Raw genomic sequence first — 12,357 nt, 5'->3', positions numbered from 1 at the left:
TGTAAACTGAAAGCAAAAAGACAGCAACAGTTTGATATTTTATTTTATCTATTTATTTTTTTTTTTGAGACAGAGTCTCGCTCTCGTTGCCCAGGCTAGAGTGCAATGGCACAATCTTGGCTCACTGCAACCTCCACCTCCCAGGTTCAAGCGATTCTCCTGCCTCAGCCTCCTGAGCAGCTGGGATTACAGGCGCCTACCACCACACCTAGCTACTTTTTTTTTTTTGTATTTTTAGTAGAGATGGGTTTCACCATGTTGGCCGGGCTTGTCTTAAACTCCTGACCTCAGGCAATCTGCCTGTCTTGGCCTCCCAAAGTGCTGAATTACAGGCATAAGCCACCGTGCTGGCCATGAGGAGGTATTTTCTAAAGCTAACCCTGACATTGTCAGAAGACAACACTCAGAAAAGAAAATTATAACAAGCTGCTAGAAATAGTTCAGACAAGGTATGAAAAAAGATACGAAATAGGCAAATGTAATAAATAAATGTTTAATGGGCAGATTTGAGATAGACTTCCGAGATAAAATTGAAAGGATTCAGTAACTTAGATATGTGAGAAAAGAGGGAATCAAATATGACACAGAGGTTTCTACCTAACACATTGTTAAGACCACTAATTTAAAAAAAAAACAGGGACAAATGAGAAATAATTGATTTCACGTGACAGGTAACAAAGTGGGCAATCAAGAAATGAAAATATTTTAGGTAGAAGGAGAACTTCACTGTGCAGTAGCCACATGTGAAATGTGCCCAGTTCAAATTCAGCTGTTTTGTAAGATAAACACCAGATTTCAAAGATTTAGTATAAAAGCTATCTAGTATTTCATTAATATTACATGCTGAAATAATATTTTGGGGTATATCAGGTTGAATCAAAGTTTTTAAAATTAGCTTCACCTGTTTCAAGTTTTGTGTGTGGCTACAACAAAATTGTAAATTACATATGTGGTTTGCATAGTATTTCTACTGGACAGCACTGGGCCAAAGAAAGTTAGTCATTATACCTAGATGGTAACTAAAGCCATGGGATTGAAATATATTTGGGAAAAAATGTACGTAAGAAATTATATCGCATTTGTATTGTGACAAAGGAGTCCTAAAATAAAAATTTCTACGGAAATTTGCAGCTTCAAGAATGTTAAGGAGAACAGAGTGTTGAATATCTATAACTCTCATCACAAGAGACAGAACTACTAGAGCATAAAACCAAAATCCACAAATAACACTGACTATAAAATCAAGTTTCAAAGTATCTCCACAACCCCCAAAATACAAGTGAAAGGCAACAAAAAAGTACCAACCACAGAAGATTTATAGTACCTATATGGAAGAGCAGAAAGAAACAACAGGGAACCTGAAGACGAGAAAGGGAATCCTGCAAGAGCCTTAGGTATTTACTTGAAGTATAGAGAACTCAAGAGCCTACAGTAAGGCTTCTTGAGGTTTGATGAGGCTGCTGCAGTTTAGTCCTAACTGTCAAAATGATCAGCCAGCACCCTCTACCAAGACAGTACCCATGCTGGGGAAAAACTGCTGGAAATGAAATCAAAATTAGACCAAGATAAGGGCAACAGAGACGGACGAAAGAGAAGATACAAGTAAATGGGAGTGGGGGCGGGGGGAATAGAGTCAGCAAATCTGGAATACCCAACAATAGCATTTATTAATGCTAAATAGAAAAACAGGGCAAAATTTGGCTCACCATCTATTTTTGAAAAAATTTTAATGAAACACAGCCACTCATTTGTTCACATACTGTCTATAGCTGCTTTTCCATTATAATGACAGAGTTGAGTAACTGGACAGAGACCATGTGTTGCACAAAACCTAAAATATCTACTTTCTAGCTGTTTACTAAAAAAGTCTGCTGATAGAGAATGAGCTTCGGAGGATTACAATCAATAGAGAGATAACCAACATGTTAAGCAGCTAGGAGCATCAAACATTTGTACAGAAAGAGTAAATGAATGTTTCTAGGGGTAGAACTTGTAATGCCCATAGTTCAGTATGGTACAACCCCCCCATACCCACACACACACAGAGGCAGTAATGCAGAGAAAATGGGCAATTTTTTTTTAACTTTTCTCAATAATTATATGTTGGTGGCAGAATTAATATTATTGAGATTATTATGCATTTATATTTGAAGTAAACCTGTGATTATGTGAATTGTAATTCTTCCATCTTCTGGGTCCTTGAAAGCCAGATTCTCAATAAGGAAGAAAGATGACACTGATGTAATATAGAAGAGGATAAAGAATCTGGTAGTCCTAAATTTGAATTAGAAATATCAGTACAATCCTATGAATGACTGGGAGTAAATTAATCCTGATGAGGCTATGTGAGAACAACAAGCATCTCTAATATCCAGATTTGGGTCTTGAAATACCATTTCCCACTAAAAGCAGCAGCTGATTCTAGGTGTGAAAAGATGAGGCTGGTACATCTTGTCACACCAGATAACAAGAAAGCTCTCAAGTGACTAAAAGGACTCCCAATAGCCAATGATGGGGCAGTCTGAGCTTCAATACGAATTATAAGTACAATGGATTGAAAATCACCAAATATGCTTAATTCCAGGAGTTCATAATAATACAATTTATCAGTCACCTAGAAAATAAAGGCAAAGAATCAGGCTTTTATTTTCTTTTCCTTTACAAATTGAACCACTGGATAAACGAGCAGTAGATGAGGAAATCTTTTAAAAAATGTATCAAAACCAATATATGTAAAACAACTGACAGGATATTTTACAACTTTCAATGAAATAGCAGAATCAGGTGCTAACAATACACACACAAAAAAACTGTACATGTCTGATGAAAGAACACAAACAGTATGCAGAGTCTTACCAAAAAGTTTACATCTAAGAAATTATATCTATTAATGGAGTTTGACAGCAGAGGTACGGGCTCTACTAACAGTGTGGGAACTAAAGAATGGAAAGTAAAACAACAAATGGATAAAAGCACATTTTCTTGCCTTCACACACACATTTCCTATCTGCTGGAAACATTTAAATTATTACCTGATCGCTAAGAGTACACTGCTCTGTGCAAATATCAGTGATGAGATTTCGAGCTTGTTTGGCCATTTCATCTAGGAACATATTACATAAGGAAAGACTGCGATCTCCAATATGATGTCGCTGTTAAGGCAGAATAATAATAATATAAGTTTGAATGAAAAAACTTCTAAATAGACATGAAAAATTAGGTCCAAGGCACAGTCTGCAGTAAGAAGTGAGGGTGGGAGATGTTAAAGAGTGCGTTTGCCTCTTCTAACAACTAACCATGCTATATTTGAACATAAACGAGATCAAGTACTTGGTGATTATGAAAGCAATGTGTAACTGGGAGGAGTCTTGAAAAAAAACAGTATTTTGCTTAACATGAAAAGCTATGTATTTAATTTTCAAATTCCACAAACTCCTATGTATCTAGCTCTTAAATGTTAAAATAGTACACATATAATATGAAAGAAAACATTTTGAGTTCTGTTTCCAATCTTATTTCATTCAAAATCTGGGTCTATTATATATATGTATAAATTGTGACACAACTTTGTAACTGTATAAACAGGAAAGAAGAGTGCAAATATTTAAATAAAATGGTGAGAAATCAATTTGGTAATACAAAGTCCATGGCATTCAAATCTCTAAAATCGAACCCCATTGCTCCCAGAAGGGAAAAAAAAGCTGGCCATGCATCCATCGCTATAGGATTCTGTCTCTTTTTAGTTTTAGTGGGTTGTAATAGTTTGATGTGTTTTTTTCTTATCTATGGTAACTGGAACATTGAGTATAAAACACTGTAAATTTTTACACCATATATTTGCAATATTTTACAAAGAAATAAAATTTCTAAAAGTTTTCCTACCCTGACCTTCCATATAATACATATGATATATGTGGCACTTACATACAGTATTTCTATGATGAATGTAAAATACATAAAATATAAAAATACTTGAGCATACAAAATAACTTTTCCTAGATCTATTATGATACCTAATGCATTTTATTTAAAATGCCCTATAAAACTTTAATAGAAAGTCAAACCAAAAAAAAAGATTTATAACCTGATACAATTAACTATTTATTGGTTCACCTTAGAAAATATTTCAATTAATAAACACTTAATATTCTGTTTAATCAAATTTTGACTCCTGAAAGATAAGGCATATATCTTCTGCTATTAATTCTTCCTAAAAAAAAGAATACTGAATTAAGACTGCTTTGAATTTGTTCTTTACAGATACAAACTTATTTAAAATACAAATCCGATTTCATTACTCCCCTTCAATAGCTCAGAAATGCTGAAATGGAGAAAAACTACAGTTTCTTAGCATGCCCTGTGTCTCTCTATTATCCAACCTCTAGCCTTCGGCTACACTGCTGAGAATAAAGTTTAGGAGAACAATGGCAGAAGCAAAGAGACCACTTAGGTAATCCAAGCAAAAGATGAACTCCATATATAGTACATATGAAGAGTATAGTAAATCTGAACTGCAAAAATGATAATAGGAATGGAAAGTAAGAAGACGGATTCAGGACATGACATATAAATAAAATTAGAAGTACTTTATGGGTAATTTAATGAAAAGAAATTTGATGGTGAGGAAACAGTTAATAACGTATCTCAGGTGTCAAGTTTGGGAGAAAAAATCTATTAAATCTAAAAAATGTATAAATCTATTAAAATTGGTGGTATTAGTATCCTCACAGGTATAAATTTTAAAAGTAATCCCTATAAACTTCCTGTAAGCTAACTTCTGTCTCAAAGTTGGTTTTTCCCTGGAATACTGGCATACCATCTGCAACAGATATTGTCTAATGCTTACAGAAATTGACAATGTTACTGCTATCTCTAAATTCCTTTTCCACAAGTTCTGCAGTTTTAAGTAAAAGGACTAAACACTAAGTTAAATTATAAAGAAATACACTATTTAATCTTTATATTCTCATCACACTTAGAAAACATTTCTTAAAGATTAGAAGAAACGCTGAATACATTTTTCATAGACACTTGGAAAACATTTCTTAAAGATTAGAAGAAACACTGAATACATTTTTCATAGACACTTGGCATCAATAAAACTACCAAGCAGTTAAATTACTCTGTTACTGTGTGTGTGTATGCACATGCGTGTATCCCACAGATATCAGTCAATCTGGATTTTGTTTAATATATCTATTAACAATTTAATCATAATAAGTTAGTGAATCTCTCTTTGACTTATGTTTATTCAGCAATCCATACATTTAATTTTTGAGTCCTTTCCATGACAGTTTAAGAGGAAAATTAAGTATACAAAATTAATTACTATATCGATCTTTTCCACAGATATTAATACCTGACCCATCATTTATCTTAAAAAAGGTAATTCCAAGTGACTTTATAATATGTTCTTATATGTGCGTTTATTTATCCATATATATATTAAGCCTACATATCTATTCAAACATTTTTCTGATTCTGCATAGAGATGTATTCGATGGGAAGCTAAGTTAGGTACTTATGACTGTAAAATTTGGTTGGCTACAGGTTTGATCTAGTTTACTTTGCATACCATGTAACTCACAGTAGTACATTGTAATTACCTCTTCTGGACACAGTTCATGCGTGCAACTCATAAAATGGGTGCAAAGTAGTGGAAATGCAATTGAGTATCTTGACTGAGAGGGTAACTCCAAACACTGCTGAAACATCTTCTCAAAAGCACGACTATAAAAACTATATAAACAAAAATCAGAATCACAATGTTTACAGTTAAAACAAAAGTTTTCTGATATAGTACCTTATAGTTAATTTGATTCAGGTGAATGAAAGATAACTGGTAGCATTTATTTAAGAGAATGTTTCCCCCAAAGTATTTTTACACACCAATAATTATCCCAGAGTAATAAAAATATTCTTTATATAACATTAACAAAAATTAAAAAATAATAATAAACCATATATATGGCCTCTTACATCATCAAATTTCATTACAGCTAAGTCATTATAAACAGGAAAAAAAAATACCATTATTAAGGCCAGGTGCAGTGGCTCACACCTATAATCCCAGCACTTTGGGAGGCTGAAGCAGGTGCATCACTGGAGCCCAGGAGTTCGAGACCAGCCTGGGTAATCATATGCCATCAACTTTTTTTTTTTAACTTTTTTTAGACAGGGACATTTTGTTGCCCAGGCTGGAGTGCCGTGGCACAGTCACAGTTCACTACATCCTTAACCTCTTGGGCTCAAGCAATCCTCCACCTCGGCCTCCCATGGTGCTGAAATTACAGGCGTGAGCCATGGCACCTGGCTGCCATCAGTTTTAATTTGCATCTATATTGAAGATGTTAAACCTAAATATAAAAGAATATGAGTCAATAAAACACTTTACATCCTAGAGTAGTGAGACAAACAGAAGTAATAAACATTTCTTTATTTTGATGTGACAGGCAAAATAGAATGCTACTATGAAAAAATATGAAAAAAATTTAGGTATTACTGAAAATTACAAATTTCAAACATTACTCAAAATCCTTTCAGTTCCAAGAAAGGGGATATGACTTTCTAATTATTGTATTCTTCTTTTGCAATAGGATCTTTTGCATAGCTAAACACACCTAAACATATAATGTTCCATGTTCTACTTAAGGTAGACTTTGTGTTAGACAGACAGTAGTCTCGGGCTCCAAATAATCTTAAAAATTCTTGCAAATTTGACGTGTGATGTGTCTAAACCTAAAAAGTGTATTTCGTAATGTGTTTCATTATTTTAAGAGGTATGTTTTCTCTACCTGGTGATTTGAATTTCTTCTGCGATTCTGCTAATTCAAGCCTTTCTAACGAACTGCTCAAATCAACATAGATTATATTATTTTCCAAAATAAATGCAGTGAGAAGCTTTTCATGATGATCTCTATCCAATACACAGAAACTACTATCACTATCCACTGAGATCATTTCAGCATTTTAGAAATCAAGAGGCCTACTAGGTTATTCCAGTCCTCTTCCCTAAAGGAAAAAAAAAAGTTCAAGGAGCAATAAACAGAGCTGATATTATACAACTCTGAAGCAAGAATACTTGAGTTTGATTCCTAGCCCCACTGGTATGTATGTATGTATGTATGTATGTACGTACGTACGTACGTACGTATGTATTTAAGACAGTCTTGCCTCTGTCACCAAGGCTGCAGTGTGCAGTGGCGCGATCTTGGCTCACTGCAACAACCTCCGCCTCCCAGGAGGTTGAGATGGGGTTTTACTATGTTGGCCAGGCTGGTCTCAAACTCCTGACCTCAGGTTATTCACCTGCTTTGGCCTCCCAAGTGTTGGGATTACAGGAGTGAGCCACTGCGCCTGGCCACCCCACTGTTTATTAATCTGATCACAACCAAGTTGACTTATTCATTAAAAGATTTATTAAGTAACTACTATGATAGAAACTAAGAAAACAAATTATAGCCATTGGGAACCACATTTTCTGGGAGAAAAAGAGGGAAGAAAAGTAAACTAAGTATAACAAAAATATTAAAAAAGAGGAGAGCGAAGCACAATGCAGGAAGCAGTCACACATCATCTTAATATTTATATTAAACTTAATACCATAAAAGTGGAGTTACTAAGTATTTAATTTCTAACACTTGCTCTATTTGACCCTGATCCACAACATTTTTTTGCCTTAAGTCTAATAATGCAAAAAAGGGCCTGTAATTTGAAGCGATTGTTTTCAACTCCTCAAAAAAATTTAAGAAATAAAAGTCACATGACTAAGTTGCTCTTTGAGAGAATTAAAAATAGACACAAAATCCCAACTTGGGTAAACTTTGAGAAAATTACAACATACCAAAATATGGAGAGATCTGATGTTTCCACCAACATTTCCACCAAGGAATCTACCATTTTTGTATGAAAAATTATTGTATTCATCATCTTTCCAAGTTCTCTGTGATCTGCAAGGCCAAGTGAAGCCTTAGAGACACTAGTATATGCCTACAAAGTAAGAGAAAACAAAAGTACTTTAGATAGAAATCAATGACTTTGGACTTGTCATTTAACGGGGGGGAAAAAGCATTATTGAAAGATATTTAAACGATTTACTGTGACACTGTCAGTAACATCTATTGTGTTAGTTGTCTGTAGTGACCCTAACTTGAAATTCCTATCAAGAATTTATTTAGTAAACTGAAATACTAATGTCCATAAAAACACAGTCCAATATATAAGTCCTTCATAATGAATCTCAAAGGAATTGAAGTTACAACATCTAAAGTATAAAACAATTAACTGTCATGTTAACCATACCAAAAGAAATGTTCAATCTAATTTAAGAGACAAAACATACACAGGAAGCAATCAGATAAAAGTAAATACTGCAAATGTTGATTCAATGAGGCTTTAGATTATACTGATTAAAAACTGGATCATATAATACACTGCATTAATTTGACAAATTCTAGAAAAGTACTGAAGATAGTAAAATTTAGTGTAGTTTCGCCAAAAAAGTGATAGAACTAAACAAAAATCATTAAGACAGGTTGTGGAGAAATAAATTCTATAACTGGGATAATCACAAAGAGCAGATCATGTCCATGGAGTAGGGACATTTCAGAAGGGCACAGAATAAGAATAGAAGGGGTGCCTACAGAATAAATACTGCTTATTATCGTTTGAGTTTGACTGCAAAGAAGAGCAGGGAAATAGTAAAACATGAGATTCAACCGATCATGAACAGGCTGTATACCACGTTAAAGAATTTAAACTTTTTAGTGAAGCATTAAGGATTCTGTGTGGTGGCCAGTTTTTGTTTTAGAAGGATTATTCTGTATAGTGGGGAGAAAGGGAGGGATGACTGGGAAGGGAAAGGAAGCAGAAATCTATTAGAAGGCAGTAGTGGCAATAAGACAGGATTACGATGGTCTGGTTTTGAGTAGTAGTAGTTTAAGAGTTTAATCTGGGAAATAATTAGATACAGTGGGCAACAGAAGAATTATAGATGATAGTCAGGGTTCTGGCTGTTGGGAGATACTCCTGCATGGGTCTCATGCTCCTACACATCTTGCTGGGTATGTCAAGAAGACAAGGCCTGAGCCATTCATTCCCTACGACATTTCTTAGGGTTATACTTGCAGCTATCAAATTTGAGGGATGAGGTTATGTCTCCCTTGGAACAAAGAACAAGTATGCTTATGGCTGACGATAAAATAGAAGGTTCCTCAAACTTCGTGTTCCTTATCTACAACACAAGCCCAATGCATGCTCAGAATTCATTTTGGATCCTCTGTACCACCCCTGCAGAGCATAGGAAAATAGCAGAAATAATGCATATATCCTGATGCCCATGCTGCTTTCTGTACAGTGAATTAAGTCTTTTGTCGTTTGTCTCTGACCCTAGGAGCTCCATATCTTATTGCCAGTATCCATGAAATAGTGAGAGAGTAAATTATCACTTTCTAAGTAGGATAAAAATTAAATCTCAAACCCCACCATGGCAAGGGGCCTTTAGGTGGATGATGTTATTATTCAATGAGACAGTGACACCACAAAGGGGACTTTTGTATTTTGTTGTTTCCATCTACCAGAAAAGAGGAAGGAATGAGGAAGAATGATGTCAATATTCTGATGATAAAATTTACTTGACATTTATTACAAACTAAGCCTAAGGAGTTTTACTTACCATAATCAGCTTTAGAGTATAAACAGGAATTAGCTGTAGCTGTGGCCATGAATTCAATAAAGAGTTCCATTAACTGTCCCATATTTTTAAAGAACAGAATTTATTCTTCTCATCAGAACATGGGACATTCTCCAGGAGAGACCATATTTTAGGCCACAAAACAAAGTTCAAAAAATTAAGATAATATCAAGTATCTTCTCTGACCACAGTGCAACAAAACTAGAAATCAATGAGAGGAACTTCGGAAACTAACATGTGAAAATTAAACAACAAGCTCCTGAACAATCTAGAAATTAGGGAAATAAAAAATTTACTGAAACAAAAATAGAAACACGATGTACCAAAACCTATGGAATACAGCAAAAGCAGTAGTTAGAGGAAAGTTTATAGCAATAAACACCTATATTAATAAAGTAGAAAGACCAAATAACCTACTAATGTACCTTAAAGAACTAGAAGAGCAAGAACAAACCAAACTCAAGGTTAGCAGAAGGAAATAAGTAATAAAGATTAGAGCAGAAATAAAATTGAGACTAAAAAGAATAACAAAAGCTCACAAGACAAAAAGTTCATTTTTTGGAAAAATAAAATTGACAAGTCTTTAGCTAGATTAAGTAAGAAAAAAAAGAGAGAAGACCCCAAAAAAATCAGAAATGGAAAAGGAGACATTACAACTGATACCAAAAAACTTCCAAGGATTAGGGATTGTGAGCAACTACATGACAATAAACTGGAGAACCGAGACCAAATGGATAAATTCCTAGACACATACATCCTACCAAGAAGAAACAGAAAACCTGAAAGAACCAATAACAAGTAATGAGACAGAAGCAGTAATAAAAAGCTTCCCATGAGAGAAAAGCCCAGGACCCAATGGCTCCACTGCTGAATTCCACCAAATATATAAAGAACTAATACCAATTCTACTCAAACTATTCCGAAGAATTGAGGAGGAAAGAATACTTTCAAATACTCATTCTACAAGGCCAGCACTATCCTGATACAAAAACCAGAAAAGACACGAAACTACAGGCCATCATCACTTGTGAACATAGATGCAAAAATGCTCAACAAAATACTAGCAAACAGAATTCAACAACACATTAAAAAGATCATGATCCAGTGAGATAAATACAAGATGGTTCAACATATGCACATCACCAAGGACAAAACTGCATAATTTCAAAAGACGCTGAAAATGCATCCAACGAAATTCAACATCTCTTCATAATAAAAACTCTTAATGAACTAGGTATGGAAGAAAACAATAAAGGCCATATGTGATGAACCTGTAGCTAGCAACACACTGAATCAGGGAAAACTGAAAGCATTTCCTCTGAGATCTGGAACAATATAAGGATGCCTGCTTTTAATACTTTTATTCAATCACAGGACTGGAAGTACTAGCCAAAGCAATTAAACAAAAGACATACATAAAAGGCATCAGAATTGGAAAAGAAGTCATCAAATTGTCCTTATCTGAAGAAAATGTGATCTTGTATTTACAAAAACCTGAAGACTCTATCAAAACACTATTAAAACTGATAATGAATTCAGTTTCATGACATAAAATCAACATACAAAAATCAGGGGCATTTCCATGTGTCAACAGCAAACACGCTAAAAAATAAATCAAGAAATCTCATTTACAATAGCTACCAAAAAAAAAGCCTAAAAGTAAACTTAACCGAAAAGTGAAAGTTCTCTACAATGAAAGCTGTAAAACATTGATGAAGGAAACTGAAGAAGACACAAAGAGATAAAAAGATATCTCATGTTCATGGATTGAAAGAATTGATATTGTTAAATATACCACCCAAAGTGATCTACAGAGTCAATGAAATCCCTATCTAAATACCAATGACATAGTATACAGAAATAGAAAAAAAAAATCCTAAAATTCAAATGGAAAAACAACAACAACAAAAAAAACTAGAAGAGCCAAAGCAATCCTGAGCCAAAAAGTACAAAACAGGAGGAATCACATTACCAAATCTCAAAATCTACTACAAAGCTATAGTAATCAAAACAGTATGGTGTTGGCATAAAAACAGATAAAAATATCAATGGAACAGAACAAAGAACCCAGAAATAAATCCGCACATTTACTATCAGCTCATTTTCAACAAAGATGCCAAGAATATACATTGAGGAAAGGACAGTCTCTTTAATAAATTGTGCTGAAAAAACTGGATAGCCACATGTAAAAGAATGAAACTAGACCTCTATCTCCCACTATATTAAAAAAAAATGGAATAAAAATGAATTAAGGACTCTTTAAGACCTGAAACGATAACACTACTAGAAGAAAACACTAGTGAAACATGATAGAATATTGGTGTGGTCAAGGATTTCTTGAGTTAGACCTCAAAAGCCACAGGAAACAAAAGCAAAAATGGATAAATAGGATCACATCAAGCTAAAAAGCCCCTACACAACAAAGAAGGAAACACTCAGCACAGTGAAGAGACAACCTATAGAATGAGAGAAAATATCTACAAAGTATTCAACAGACAAGTCATTAATAATCAGAACATATAAGGAACTCAAACAGCTCGACAGCAAATAAAAAAAAATTCTGATTTATAAAATGGGAAAAGATGTAAACAGACATCTTTCTCAAAAGAAGACATACAGGTGACCAACAGATGTATTTTTAAAATGCTCAACATTAGAGAAATTAT

General features: G+C 34.1%; 1 protein-coding gene across 5 annotated transcripts in view; it reads right to left on the bottom strand.

Moving 5' to 3' along the window:
* Window positions 1-12,357, bottom strand: part of NCKAP1 (NCK associated protein 1) — a 112,840-nt gene that overhangs the window by 33,016 nt on the left and 67,467 nt on the right. For all 5 annotated transcript variants that reach the window (XM_032292741.1, XM_032292742.1, XM_032292743.1 and 2 more), the window contains 3 exons: window positions 7,844-7,989; window positions 5,607-5,739; window positions 3,033-3,152 (listed from right to left, as the gene is read on the bottom strand). In XM_032292741.1, coding sequence (XP_032148632.1) covers window positions 3,033-3,152; window positions 5,607-5,739; window positions 7,844-7,989 — 399 coding nt within the window. The remainder of the gene's footprint in view (window positions 1-3,032; window positions 3,153-5,606; window positions 5,740-7,843; window positions 7,990-12,357) is intronic.

The sequence above is a fragment of the Sapajus apella genome, unplaced genomic scaffold (genome assembly GCF_009761245.1).
Source record: "Sapajus apella isolate SASKATOON/1434 unplaced genomic scaffold, GSC_monkey_1.0 scaffold28, whole genome shotgun sequence".
In the NCBI taxonomy this organism is placed as follows: Eukaryota; Metazoa; Chordata; class Mammalia; order Primates; family Cebidae; genus Sapajus; species Sapajus apella.
Note: the sequence above shows the minus strand (reverse complement) of the source record. Positions and strands in the feature narration are given on the sequence as shown.